This window comes from Perca fluviatilis, chromosome 6 (assembly GCF_010015445.1).
Source record: "Perca fluviatilis chromosome 6, GENO_Pfluv_1.0, whole genome shotgun sequence".
In the NCBI taxonomy this organism is placed as follows: Eukaryota; Metazoa; Chordata; class Actinopteri; order Perciformes; family Percidae; genus Perca; species Perca fluviatilis.
In genome coordinates, this window is record NC_053117.1 from 40,429,572 (window position 1) to 40,444,571 (window position 15,000).

The 15,000-nt window shown below is 41.1% G+C and overlaps 1 protein-coding gene across 1 annotated transcript in view; it reads left to right on the forward strand.

Annotated features, from left to right (window-relative positions):
* The window catches only part of igsf9b (immunoglobulin superfamily, member 9b), a 105,872-nt gene that overhangs the window by 28,957 nt on the left and 61,915 nt on the right, over positions 1-15,000 (forward strand). Inside the window, exon 4 of the mRNA XM_039804050.1 lies at positions 10,753-10,959. Within this exon, the coding sequence (XP_039659984.1) occupies positions 10,753-10,959 (207 nt within the window). The remainder of the gene's footprint in view (positions 1-10,752; positions 10,960-15,000) is intronic.

The window sequence follows — 15,000 nt, forward strand, 5'->3', positions numbered from 1 at the left end:
AATGACAAAAACTTCGGAAAAAGTGACAAAGATGTCGGAAAAAGTGACAAAAATGTCGGAAAAAATGACAACGTCGAAAAAAATGACAAAAACGTCAAAAAAAATGACGTCCGAAAAAGTGACAAACATCGGAAAAAGTGACAAAAATTTCTGAAAAAGTGATAGAAACGTCGGAAAAAGTTACAAATCGCAAATTAAACCCCCCTGACAACAACGTCAGAAAAAGCAACAGAAACTGAAAAATAGATAAAACAAAGTGGGAACTTGCGTGCGGTTTAATGTTTTCGAGTCAATTGATTTCACCTACCAATCGTATGAGACGAACGCAGCTCTAACTAACGTTACAAGCCTATCAGAAGCTGAGCAGGGCGCGTCCTGGCAACACGGCGAGATTGAGATCCATACGTCACGTTAGCGTTGTGGGTGAGCGCAAGTTCACGAAGCCTGGGGATGATGTCCTACCTGTAGATCAGGGGTGTCAAACTCAATTTCCCAGAGGACCACGCTGGAAAATATGAATCACATCAAGGGCCAGACATGTTTAGTTTATTGACATGTGTTTATTTAACTGAAAAAGTCTTTGACTGCATTATTGCATGTGTCATGTAGTCTTCTCACTTACAGTTTGGTCGACATAAAGTCCTAAAGAAGTCAGGAAAAAGTTCCTCAGTCACCATAGAAAACAAAGCGCCCAAAAACATCGGAAAAAGCGACAAAAATGTTGAAAAAATGTTGAAAAAATGTTGGAAAAAGTGACAAAGACGTCGGAAAAAGTGACAAAAACATCGGAAAAAGTGACAAAATGTTGAAAACAATGACAAAAATCGGAAGTAGCGTGGAAAACAGTTGAAAATAAAAAAATGACAAAAACGTCAAAAAATTACAAAACTCGGAAAAAGTGACAAAGACGTCGGAAAAAGTGACAAAAACATCGGAAAAAGTGACAAAATGTTGAAAATAATGACAAAAACGTTGGAAAAAGTGACAAAAAATTCTGAAACAGTGACAAAAATGTTGGAAAAAATTACAAAAACGTCAAAAAAAATGACAAAAACTTCGGAAAAAGTGACAAAGACGTCGGAAAAAGTGACAAAAATGTCGGAAAAAATGACAACGTCGGAAAAAATGACAAAAACGTAAAAAAAATGACGTCGGAAAAAGTGACAAACATCGGAAAAAGTGACAAAAAATTCTGAAAAAGTGATAGAAACGTCGGAAAAAGTTACAAATCGCAAAATAAACCCCCCTGACAACAACGTCAGAAAAAGCAACAGAAACTGAAAAATAAATAAAACAAAGTGGGAACTTGCGTGCGGTTTAATATTTTCGAGTCAATTGATTTCACCTACCAATCGTATGAGACGAACGCAGCTCTAACTAACGTTACAAGCCTATCAGAAGCAGAGCAGGGCGCGTCCTGGCAACACGGCGAGATTGAGATCCATACGTCACGTTAGCGTTGTGGGTGAGCGCAAGTTCACGAAGCCTGGGGATGATGTCCTACCTGTAGATCAGGGGTGTCAAACTCAATTTCCCAGAGGACCACGCTGGAAAATATGAATCACATCAAGGGCCAGACATGTTTATTTAACTGAAAAAGTCTTTGACTGCATTATTGCATGTGTCATGTAGTCTTCTCACTTACAGTTTGGTCGACATAAAGTCCTAAATAAGTCAGGAAAAAGTTCCCCAGTCACCATAGAAAACAAAGCGCCCAAAAACATCGGAAAAAGTGACAGAAATGTTAAAAAAATTACAAAAATTTTGGAAAAAGTGACAAAGACGTCGGAAAAAGTGACAAAACTGTTGGAAAAACTGAGAAAGACGTCGGAAAAAGTGACAAAAACATCGGAAAAAGTGACAGAAATTTTGAAAAAATGACAAAAATGTTGGAAAAAGTGACAAAGACGTCAAAAAAAATGACAAAAACATAGGAAAAAGTGACAAAATGTTGAAAATAATGACAAAAACGTCGGAAACAATGACAAAAACGTTGGAAAAAGTGACAAAAAATACTGAAAAAGTGACAAAAATGTTGGAAAAAATGACAAAAATTTTGGAAAAAATGACAAAAACGTCAAAAAAATTACAAAACCTTTTTTTTATTAATAAGGGAAATAATTCCACTAATGAACCCTGACAAAGCACACCTGTGAAGGTAAAACCATTTCAGGTGACTACCTCATGAAGCTCATTGAGAGAACACCAAGGGTTTGCAGAGTTATCAAAAAAAGCAAAGGGTGGCTACTTTGAAGAATCTAAAATATAAGACATGTTTTCAGTTATTTCACACTTTTTTGTTAAGTACATAATTCCATATGTGTTCATTCATAGTTTTGATGCCTTCAGTGAGAATCTACAATGTAAATAGTCATGAAAATAAAGAAACACATTGAATGAGAAGGTGTGTCCAGACTTTTGGCCTGTACTGTACATATACATGATACATGCACAAGCATACACATATATATATACATACATACAAGCACATGCACATACACTAACACATTCTCAATAAATAGATAAAACAGCTAAAAACTGTCACAGCAGTTATTGCACAGAGTCCGATTGCACCGAGGGGGTGAGAGAGTTTTACGTTTGTATGCGTGGCTGTATGTGTGATTTTTGTAATATGTTCACAGCTCTGGGGAAGAAGCTGTTTCGGAGTCTATGTGTGCGTGTACTGGTGGTTCTCAGTCTGCCTGAGGGGAGGGTGGTGAACAGGGAGTGTGCGGGGCGTGAGGTGTCCTGCCTGATGTTTGTGGCCCGTGTAAGAAGACTGCTTGAGTATAGTTCACTCAGGTTTGGTAGGGGGGGGTGCCAATTATTCTCTCAGCTGCGCCTTGACAACCCGCTGCAGGTCCTTTCTTTCTGCTGCAGTGCAGCTGGAGTGCCACACGGTGCAGCAGTATGTGATTGTGAGTGATTGCCGCTGGTACAAAACTGTTTTTAAATCTAGTAGTTCTGTAACCAGGAACTTTAAGCCTCCGTCCAGAGGGGAGATACTGGAGTTCCCTATTCAGAGGGTGGAGGCTATCTTCTTTGATAGCCATAGCTAGCCGCTGTAGTTGTTTAGCATACAAGGGTGTGGGGTGCAGCTGGGGCTCCCCAGTCAGCCTACTTGACCATTTTACAATTTGATTTAGGCGATTCTTGTGCTTGACTGAGACACAGCCAAACCATGCCATTGAAGAAAAGTCTGTCTGTGCAGTTTCTTTGCAAATATGGATCTTTGCATACACTTACAATACGTTATATTGGACACCTCCTTCTAGAGTTCTATTAGAGCGGTTACAGGTATTTATCGGCAGAGTTGTCTTCCCCAAAATTGTTAATACTACTCTTAACAATCAACAAACTGATCTCTCACAAAATGCACTTACATTTCCGAACTAAACAACAATTATCCCAAAATTGAACAGACGATCCAAAGCACCAAGAAGGGTGGTCTTTTGAGCTGAGCATTTTGTCAAATATTGCAATGTACGTAGCAGACAACTAGGGCGGCAACTACCGATTATTTCCATTGTTGATTATTTTCTGGATTAATGGGTTAGTTGTTTGGTCTCTAAAATGTCAGAAAATGGTGAAAAATGTGGATCAGTGTTTCCCAAAAAGCCCCAAGATGATGTCTTCAAATCTCTTGTTTTGTCCCCAACTCAAAGATATTCAGTTTCCTGTCCCAGAGGAGAGAAGAGACTAGAGCAATATTCACATTTAACAAGCTGGAATCAGAGAAGTTTCACTTTTTTTAATAAACAAATGACTACAACTGATTAATCTATTATCAAAATAGTTGGCAATTAATTTAATAGTTGACAACTAATCAATTCATCTTTGCAGCTCTAGACTACTAAATTACTTTACACAATAAAATGTCTTTTCAACAAACTGATCGCTCACAAAATGCATCTTTGGATGCTTTTATTTAGGCCTTAGTGGTCCCCTAATACTGTATCTGAAGTCTCTTTTATATAGACCTTAGTGGTCCCCTAATACTGTATCTGAAGTCTCTTTTATATAGGCCTTAGTGGTCCCCTAATACTGTATCTGAAGTCTCTTTTATATAGACCTTAGTGGTCCCCTAATACTGTATCTGAAGTCTCTTTTATATAGACCTTAGTGGTCCCCTAATACTGTATCTGAAGTCTCTTTTATATAGACCTTAGTGGTCCCCTAATACTGTATCTGAAGTCTCTTTTATATAGACCTTAGTGGTCCCCTAATACTGTATCTGAAGTCTCTTTTATATAGACCTTAGTGGTCCCCTAATACTGTATCTGAAGTCTCTTTCCTGAAATTCAGCCTTGGTGCAGAATTCCAGCCACTAGAGCCAGTCCCACAATGAGCTTTCCTTAGGATGTGCCATTTCTGTGTCTGCAGCTATTGAGGAGGAGAGAGGGGGGGGGGCAAGGTGGAGGGTGGGGGTGTGGCCTTGACCAACTGTCACTTTGCTCGTTTGAAAGCCATGATGTCTCTCTCTCTCTCTCATGGGGGGGCCAAATTCTCTGGGCGGGCAAAGCAGAGAAAGGGGAGGTAACCTTGCTCCTTATGACCTCATAAGGAGAAGATTCCTGATTGGTCCATCTGAGCTTTCATTTTCTCAAAGGCAGAGCAGGATACCCAGGGCTCAGTTTACACCTATCACCATTTCTAGCCACTGGGGGACCATAGGCAGGCTGGGGGGGAACTCATATTAATGTTAAAAAAACCTCATAAAGTGAAATTGTCATGCCATGGGACCTTTTAAAGACATTGCCCAAAATTGAATCATCCAAAGTCATCTTTTGAGATGAGCATTTTCTCTCCCTGACAGGAAACTGAATCTCTTTGAGTTGTGGACACAACAAGACATTTGAGGACGTCCTCTCGGGCTTTTTGGGAAACACTGATCCACATTTTTTCGATAAACCGATAAAATAATTGACAATGGAAATAACGGTTAGTTGCAGCCCTGCTTTGCAAGACAACCAGCTGTTTTCTTCCATTCGTCTCTGCCATATGTCTGCATGGCTTCACCAAAAGTTCATTGTTTACCAACTTCAACAACCATGCCCCTTGTTAGGAGAAAGCATGGCAAAGCAGTTGGCATATGCTGCCCTTTTAGCTGCCTACATGCAGTTTGAGTGACACTAAATCTGGCACGGCTCCCATTGTGGAGAAAGTAAAGAGGAGGGGTCACAACATAGACATGAGTTGACGAGAGGGAATGGGGCCAAAATCCAACTTAAATAATATCTCTGGGTGTGGATTTAGATCAATCTGGGATTTGTGCAACCCCCATCCCGAGACACGCTTCTCTGTGTGAGTGCCTGTGTTTGTACGGCGAGGGGGGTGAGGGGGAGGGGGGGGATTGATTGCGCTGGTCCGCAGACCATGTGTGTACCCCAGGGGGTGGTGAGAGGTCGGCCGGAGAGAGCATCAGAGAGTCCTGCTGTCCTGCTTCAGAGCATCAGCCCCCCCCCCCCCTCTGAGATTAAAGTAATCACCAGGACAGATGAGAAGCAGAGCAAACACCGGCACCCAGTTGCGCACACACCCACGTGAGCACATGGCGGCGAGGGAGGAGGGAGGAGACGGAGAGACGACAGCCTGCTCCAGGTGTCACTAATGGGATTGCTGTGTGTTTGCAGGCGTTGCAGCTATAAGATCTTGTCACCAAATGGCACATGGTTGTTTAACATGCCCTCCGATGGCTCAGGTTTTTACCAGGGAGCACTCTGGGGATGTTACAGGGCTCACAAGTCTGGTCCTGGAAGGGAAAATCCTGTTTATTTTCTCCTTAAGGATTTTGATTATTAACTGCAATGTCTAAACTAGTGTTAATTTTGTCACCTGTTTTTAATTTAGTCTTAAGCCCTATTTGCACGGGATAAGTATTACCTGGTGACCTCCAGTCATTTGTAATAATCGCGGAGGTTGTCTGTGATCTTAATCCCGTGCGAATCGGTCATGTCTGTAATTTGTAAAGTAATAATTCCCCCGCAAATGACCTACCATATTTCGCCGAAAACTGAGGTCCTGTGATAATATTAGTCCCGTGCGAATCGGAATCTCTGTGATTTGGGGTCTAATTTGCTGCGTTGTCAATTATAAATGAAAAGTTTTGACATCATATCCGGGGGATAATGTCTGTAAATTTGAGTAAAATACAGACTTCAGTTATCCCGTGTGAATGCGCCACACGAAACACAGACGTGTGGGGGTAATTTATAAACTACAAGAGGTCCCCTGGTAATACTAGTCCCGTGCGAATAGGGCTTTTGTCTTGTGCCAAAAAATTTTGTTAGTCAAGTTTTAGTCGACTAAAAGTCTCGTCATTTTAGTCTAGTTTTAGTCAAAAGAGAACTCAAGGTATCTTAGTCAAGTTTTAGTCGACTAAAAGTCTCGCCATTTTAGTCAAGTTTTAGTCAAAACATTTTAGTCTTTTTTTAAATAAATTATTTCTGATAACCATTTCAGACAAATAGTTATAAAAAGAAATAAATGCTATATATATATATAAGTTATATAAATATATATATATATAAGTTATATAAATATTGAGCCTCTTCCTTATTTCACCAGTAAACGACAAAAACAACCACTGCATGAGGAAAGGATATTTTACAATAAAATAAATGCAGCACGAAACTGGCGAGTCGTATTTCAAGTGAACGCAACATCTGTTGTTTTTCAGACAACGCAGCTGCAGACTGTCGTACGTCTCGTGTTTGAAATAGAGACAAACCTTTACACCGTTTAGCTGTCAGCATTTTAACTGTGTTGAATCCAACTGCTAGCTAACGGTATGCTAACGTTACCTGCTGCCAAGTGTAGTGTTAACTAGCTAACGGTAGGCTAACGTTACCTGCTGCCAAGTGTAGTGTTAACTAGCGCCCCGTGCAGCGATGTTTCGGTTGACTCTAACGTCCGTTTAGGAGCATCAGAGAGAAGCGGCTGTTCGGTCCGGTAGATAACGGTCGTTAGGGCGCCTGTCGGTGCCGTAGCAACGGGTCTCGGTAACAGCTGAATATTCTATCTCATGATGAAAAAGTAGAGACGATTGTAGACGAAAATGAAGAGAGATTTTATCTTAGTTTTTATTTTATGCAAAACATTTTAGTCTCGTCTTTTTCGTCAACAATAATGCCGCGTTAATTTAGTCTTAGTCAGCGTTTTTGGACATTACGCTTTTTTGTTTTCGCCGTTTTTTCATTATGATTAGCAGTTAGTCGTGGACGCATCTTTAATCTATCGTCTCGTCTGACGAAATTAACACTAGTCTAAACCAAAGGTTGTCAAACTCAGTTTCACTAAGGGCCACACTGGAAAATTACTGTAAGAAACCCATCCAGGGCCAGACACGTTTAGTTTATTCACACGCTTTTATTTCATCGAAAAAGTCATCTTTTACTGGATTATTGCATGTCTCATGTAGCCTTCTCACTTACAGTTTGGTCGACATGCAGAAGTCATGGAAATGTCATGGAAAAGTCATGGAAAATAATGGACAAGTAATGGAAATGTCAGGGAAAAGTAATGGAGAAGTCATGGAAAAGTAATGGAGAAGTAATGGAAAAGTAATGGAAAGGTCATGGAAAAGTAATGGAAAGGTCATGGAAAAGTCATGGAAAAGTAATGGACAAGTAATGGAAATGTCAGGGAAAAGTAATGGAGAAGTCATGGAAAAGTAATGGAGAAGTCATGGAAAAGTAATGGAGAAGTCATGGAAAAGTCATGGAGAAGTCATGGAAAAGTAATGGAAAGGTCATGGAAAAGTAATGGAGAAGTTATGGAAAAGTCATGGAAAAGTAATGGACAAGTAATGGAGAAGTCATGGAAAAGTAATGGAAATGTCATGGAAAAGTAATGGAGAAGTCATGGAAAAGTCATGGAAAAGTAATGGAAAAGTCATGGAAAAGTAATGGAGAAGTCATGGAAAAGTCATGGAAAAGTAATGGAAAAGTAATGGAGAAGTCATGGAAAAGTCATGGAAAGGTCATGGAAAAGTAATGGAGAAGTCATGGAAAAGTCATGGAAAAGTAATGGAAATGTCATGTAAAAGTAATGGAGAAGTCATGGAAAAGTCATGGAAAGGTCATGGAAAAGTCATGGAAAAGGTCATGGAAAAGTAATGGAGAAGTCATGGAAAAGTAATGGAAAGGTCATGGAGAAGTTATGGAAAAGTCATGGAAAAGTAATGGACAAGTAATGGAGAAGTCATGGAAAAGTAATGGAGAAGTCATGGAAAAGAATCATGGAAAAGGTCATGGGAAAAGTAATAGAGGAAGTCAGTGGAAAAAGTCATGGAAAAGTAATGGAAATGTCATGTAAAAGTAATGGAGAAGTCATGGAAAAGTCATGGAAAAGTAATGGAAAGGTCATGGAAAAGTAATGGAGAAGTCATGGAAAAGTCATGGAAAGGTCATGGAAAAGTCATGGAAAAGTCATGGAAAAGTAATGGACAAGTAATGGAAATGTCATGGAAAAGTCATGGAAAAGTAATGGAAAGGTCATGGAAAAGTCATGGAAAAGTCATGGAAAAGTAATGGACAATTAATGGAGAAGTCATGGAAAAGTAATGGAAAAGTCATGGAGAAGTCATGGAAAGGTCATGGAAAAGTAATGGAAGTCATGGAAAAGTAATGGAAAAGTAATGGAAAAGTCATGGAAAAGTCATGGAAAAGTAATGGAAAAGTCATGGAAAAGTAATGGAAATGTCATGGAAAAGTAATGGAAAAGTCATGGAAAAGTCATGGAAAAGTAATGGAAAGGTCATGGAAAAGTCATGGAAAAGTAATGGAAAAGTAATGGAAAAGTAATGGACAAGTAATGGAAAAGTCATGGAAAAGTAATGGAAAAGTCATGGAAAAGTCATGGAAAAGTAATGGAAAAGTAATGGAAAAGTAATGGAAAAGTAAAGTAAAATGTCATGGAAAAGTAATGGAAGAAGTCATGGAAAAGTCATGGAAAGTAATGTAGAAAAGTCCTGGAAAAGTAATGGAAAGTTGTCGAATGTCGGAAAAGTCATGGAAAAGTAATGTCGGAAAAGTCATGGAAAAATCGCTAGTAAATGTAATGGAAAAAGTAATGGAAAGGTCATGGAAAAGTCATGGAAAATGTCATGGAAAGATAATGGAAAAGTAATGGAAAAGTCATGGAAAAGTCGCGGAAAAAGTCATGGAAAAGTAATGGAAAAGTAATGAAAATGTCATGGAAAAGTAATGGAAAAGAATCATGGAAAAGTAATCCTGGAAAAAGTCATGGAAGAAATGGAAATGTCATGGAAAAAGTAATGGAAAAGCCAGGAAAGGTCGCTGGAAAGGGAATAGAAAGGTAATGGAAAAGGTCATGGAAAAAAGGTAATGGAAAAGTAATGGAAAGAGTAATGGAAAATAGCCTGAAATGAGAAGTCATGGAAAGTGCGAAAAGTAATGAAAAATAAAATGGAAAAGTAATGGGAAATGTCATGGAAAAGTAATGGAGAAAGGTCGTGGAAAGGCATGGAAAGGTCATGGAAAAGTCATAAAGTAGAAAAGTAATGGAGAAAGGTCATGGAAAAGTCGGTAAAAAGGTCGGCAGAAGGTCATGGAAAAGTCATGGAAGTCGATTCGTGGTAAAAGTAATGGAAAAGTCATGGAAAAGTCGCAGTGGCAGAAATATGGAAAGTCATGGAAAAAAATAAAGGGTGGAGAAGTCATGGAAAATGGCTAAGTAATGGAAAAGTAATGGAAAAGGTCATGGAAAGCGGAAGTCGCGAAAAGTAATGGAAAAGTCATGGAAAAGTAATGGAGAAGTCATGGAAATGTCATGTAAAAGTAATGGAGAAGTCATGGAAAAGTCATGGAAAGGTCATGGAAAAGTAATGGTTAAAATGCATAAGAACCCTGCACGTTGTGTCTGTTACAACACTAGATCTGTAAGACCTTTGACTGAATCTTTTTTTTCAGCGATTCAACTGCATTTGTGCTTTGAAAACATTTCTTGGTAACACTTTATAATAACCATCGCTAATAAAAAAAGTAACTTAGCCATCAAAGGAAAAAAGCGACGTTGAAAAACGCAAAAAAAAAACACATAAAAAAACACTATATAGGCGAACGGTACGGTACGGTCTTTCTAATCTATGTTTTTAATAAAACATAGGCATAGTCTGTACGCTTACAAAGTTCTCAATGCTTGTGTGTACATGTAGGGACCCTCAGTATGCTACCGCGGAAGCGTGGTGCTATTTTGAGCCTTGTTAGTGGTGTAGAAATAGAGATTTCTTGTTACTTTACCCTCTGCCCCGACGACTAAAGGTCAAACGTTTGCGATAAAACTGGTCACATTCGATTAGCATGAAAACATATCCCAGAGAACGGTGGACTCTGTACACATGTGTTCATTTTGCGCCGGATTTCTCCTTCAAGCATTCATGGATCGGTCGTTACTTCTTTCAGTCTGTGTCTTGACCTCTTCCTTTCCTGTGTTGTCCTGCTCTCTCTCCCAAGATATATATTGCTGCAAATATTCCATGAACTGTTCCCAGCATAGCAAACAATTTTCACAGGAATGAATGAAATTCCAGAGAGGTTAATCTGGCCTCTCTTGCAGCCATAACTCTCTTTTAAAGGCCCATATTTCTCAGGCCCTTGCAGAGCATGATTTATGTGTTTATTCCCATTTTTCTTTTCTTTTTTTTTTACTGTTTATAGCCGTCTGTGCTATCAGCAAATGTCCACAGCTAATCTCACGCTTCATCGTGGTGATTTGTCGTTGCTTTTACAGGTGTTTCTCAAGGCGGCGCGTCATTGGTTCGTGGCAGAGAAGGGGGCTCTGCAGAACTGAGCTGCAATCTCACTCCGACATCCAAAGAAGCCACAACCCCAAACCTCTTTCCTCTGCATGTGGTGGAGTGGGTGCGCCTCGGTTACAACGTTCCCATCCTCATCAAATTTGGAGTGTATGCTCCTCGAGTTCATCCAAACTACAAGGGTAAGAGTTATTCAGTTGTGCTTAATTACACACTGCTGTTCAGAAAACACACATGAAAAACACATGTTCAGGGTTCATACGTTTTTGAAAAAAAACTGGAAAATTTTATGGAATTTGAGAAATGCAAATTCCAGGCCCTGGAAAGGTTTTGGAAACATCAAAAGACCCAGAAATGTTTTGGAAAAGTCATGGAATTGTTTTTAACACCACATAATAATATGTGATTAATAAATGTATTTCCACCTGGTCTTAACCTCAGCGTTGTATTTGGGGAGAGATATGAAGAATCCACTATGAACCACAGACATTATCATTCATGTTATAGTTAAACTTCTGAGGGGAAACTTTAAAGGTCCCATGGCATGAAAATTTCACTTTATGAGTTTTTTTAACATTAATATGAGTTCCCCCAGCCTGCCTATGGTCCCCCAGTGGCTAGAAATGGTGATAGGTGTAAACCGAGCCCTGGGTATCCTGCTCTGCCTTTGAGAAAATGAAAGCTCAGATGGACCAATCAGGAATCTTCTCCTTATGAGGTCATAAGGAGCAAGGTTACCTCTCCTTTCTCTGCTTTGCCCGCCCAGAGAATTTGGCCCACCCATGAGAGAGAGACATCATGGCTTTCAAACGAGCAAAGTGGCAGTTGGTCAAGACCACACCCCCACCCTCCACCTTGCCCCCCCCTCTCTCTCCTCCTCAATAGCTACAGACACAGAAATGACACATCCTAAGGAAAGCTCATTGTGGGACTGGCTCTAGTGGCTGTAATTCTGCACAAACTGTATAGAATCTAGTGCCCCCTAATACTGTATCTGAAGTCTCTTTTATATAGACCTTAGTGGTCCCCTAATACTGTATCTGAAGTCTCTTTTATATAGACCTTAGTGGTCCCCTAATACTGTATCTGAAGTCTCTTTTATATAGGCCTTAGTGGTCCCCTAATACTGTATCTGAAGTCTCTTTTATATAGACCTTAGTGGTCTCCTAATACTGTATCTGCATTCTCCCGAAAATTCAGCCTTGGTGCAGAATTCCAGCCACTAGAGCCAGCCCCACAATGAGCTTTCCCTAGGATGTGCCATTTCTGTGTCTGTAGCTATTGAGGAGGAGAGGGGGGGGCAGGGTGGAGGGTGGGGGGAACTCATATTAAATTAAAAAAAACTCATAAAGTGAAATTGTCATGCCATGGGACCTTTTTAAAGTGATGGTTCGGAGTAATTTCACTCTAGGCTGCTTTGCACCTTGACCTCGAGTCAAACAACCCCCAATAAGCTTTTTCCCCCCTTGTTATAACATTGGCCGAGTTAGCGGTTAGCTTAGCGCAGGCGCTAACGGACCCACAAATAATGCCCGGATTGATACCAAACGTCTACACTAGTACAAGTATTTTATGTATTTATAAAACGAGGCATTAGAAGTTTGTAACTACACCAGAAGTATATTTAAATAACACTTGCCTGATAGATTCTCCTCAAGGCTGCTATCGCGCGACATCACATTACTTGTAGCTCCTCGTCTGTGTATTCAGGCTCAAATAGGTCGATAGAAACTGAGCCACTCATTCAGATCATGCACAGAGCACAACATGTATTGCCGGAAGAGACTACCAAGCAGGAAACAGCAGAATAAATCAAGAAAATGGCAGAGTCAGAGGTGAGCATCGGACGCGACAATGAGTGGCTCAGTTTCTATCGACCTATTTGAGCCTGAATACACAGACGAGGAGCTACAAGTAATGTGATGTCGCGCGATAGCAGCCTTGAGGAGAATCTATCAGGCAAGTGTTATTTAAACATACTTCTGGTGTAGTTACAAACTTTCTAATGCCTCGTTTTATAAATACATAAAATACTTGTGTTGACAGATTTAGGTTTATCCAATCAGCTAAGCTAAGGATTTTCGCCCCTTCCCAAAAGTTCTCCAACGGAAAGTTCCCAGACGGGGAATGCGAAGCGATCCATCTGGTGGAGTCAGGTTGTCACGTGACAGGGGCGTGGCGAATCAGGAATGGACGAGTCACGACCCAATCAATGTTTCCAAATGTCTGTCCCGAGTGCAGCGGCTTAGGGCTCTCTAGTGTGGCGCTCAGTGTGGAGTCTTTTCTTGGTTTGGGGCACTGTCGAGCTAATTATGTCTTCTGTTAGGATGGGACGGATCAGAGAGTGGTTGCTATGAATGATGGGTGAGATGTATTCGGTGTGTGTGTGTGTGTGTGTGTGTGTGTGTGTGTGTGTGTGTGTGTGTGTGTGTGTTTGTCTGTGTGTGTGTGTGTGTGTGTGTGTGTGTGTGTGTGTGTGTGTGTGTGTGTGTGTGTGTGTGTGTTGTTTGTGTTGTGTGTGTGTGTGTGTGTGTGTGTGTGTGTGTGTGTGTGTGTGTGTGTGTGTGTTTGTGTGTGTGTGTGTGTGTGTGTGTGTGTGTGTGTGTGTGTGTGTGTGTGTGTGTGTGTGTGTTGTGTGTGTGTCTCTGTGTGTGTGTCTGTGTGTTTGTGTGTGAGTGTTTGTGTCTGTGTGTGTGTGTGTCTGTGTGTCTCTGTGTGTGTGGCTGTGTCTGTGTGTGTGTGTGTGTGTCTGTGTGTCTCTGTGTCTGTGCGTTGTGTGTCTCTCTGTGTGTATGTGTGTGTGTGTGTGTTTGTGTGTGTGTGTGTGTGTCTGTCTTGTGTGTGTGTGTGTGTGTGTGTGTCTGTCTGTGTGTCTCTGTGTCTGTGTGTGTTGTGTCTCTGTGTGTGTGTGTGTGTGTGTGTGTGTGTGTGGGTGTGTGTGTTTGTCTGTGTGTCTCTGTCTGTGTGTGTGTGGGTGTGTGTGTTTGTCTGTGTGTCTCTGTCTGTGCATATGTGTCTCTCTGTGTGTGTGTGTGTGTGTCTCTGTGTCTGTGTGTGTGTGTGTGTGTCTCTGTGTCTCTGTGTGTGTGTGTGTGTGTGTGTGTGTGTGTGTGTGTGTGGGGGTTTGTGTGTGTGTGTGTGTGTGTGTTTGTCTGTGTGTCTCTGTCTGTGCATATGTGTCTCTGTGTGTGTGTGTGTGTGTGTTTCTGTGTGTGTGTGTGTGTGTGTGTTAGTCTGTGTGTCTCTGTCTGTGCATATGTGTCTGTGTGTGTGTGTGTGTGTGTGTGTGTGTGTGTCTCTGTGTGTGGTTGTGTGTGTCTGTGTGTGTGTGTGTGTGTGTGTGTGTGTGTGTGTGTGTGTGTGTGTGTGTGGTTGTGTGTGTGTGTGTGCAATGAATGTGTTATGAGATGAGTTTTATATATATATATATATGTGTGAGAATGATGTTGCTCCTTACTAGAGTGGCTCTACAGTTTCATTGTATTTAAATGCAACGACAATGAAGGCATCCAAATTCAAATTCCCAGTTCTAGAGACTCGGAAACGCAGCAAAAGATATTTGTTTTTAAACCGAAACATAGCAGTGTAGCTGTGGGGACGAAGAAGAGCTGACTCTGAAGCTGACTATCACAGCAGTTGGTTGGAGACTGACCACCAATTGACAGATTTCGGTAATTATGGGTTCAGTAGATTTTGGTGAGGTGAGGTGAGGTGCGAGGTGTCCATGTGGGAACATTTCTTTTGTTCTTTTTACCTTGAGTTACATGCCTGTCTTCTGTGTGGGCATTAGGCGGTTACACTGGTATTTATGGAGACTTGGGGAGGGGAAGTTTGGATGAAACAAACCCCCAAAATAGGTAATCTACCCAAAACCACTATCCCTGTAATTACTGCAACTGCAGTCTGTGTTGTGCTGTGTTTCCAGACTGCCGTTGCAGTGCAGGGAAAAGGGGAAGGGCGAGAATGGATGTGTTTTAATGCAGGCAGTTAAAGGGGGGGGTGGGGTAGCTGAGCAAGAAGAAGGTGGGGGGGGTACCAGTAACGCTGTGTATGGGGGGGATTAGGAGTGTAGGTGGGGGCTTGGTGGTCTGATGACAGTGTTTTATTAGTATGCTGAGGGGTGACCCAGTAAGGGGAGATTGTTGTGCGGGAAGGAGCATGTTGGAAGCATTGGGAATAATGGGAGTTTTCTTACTGGAGCGCTATAATCCTGGCATTGTCTA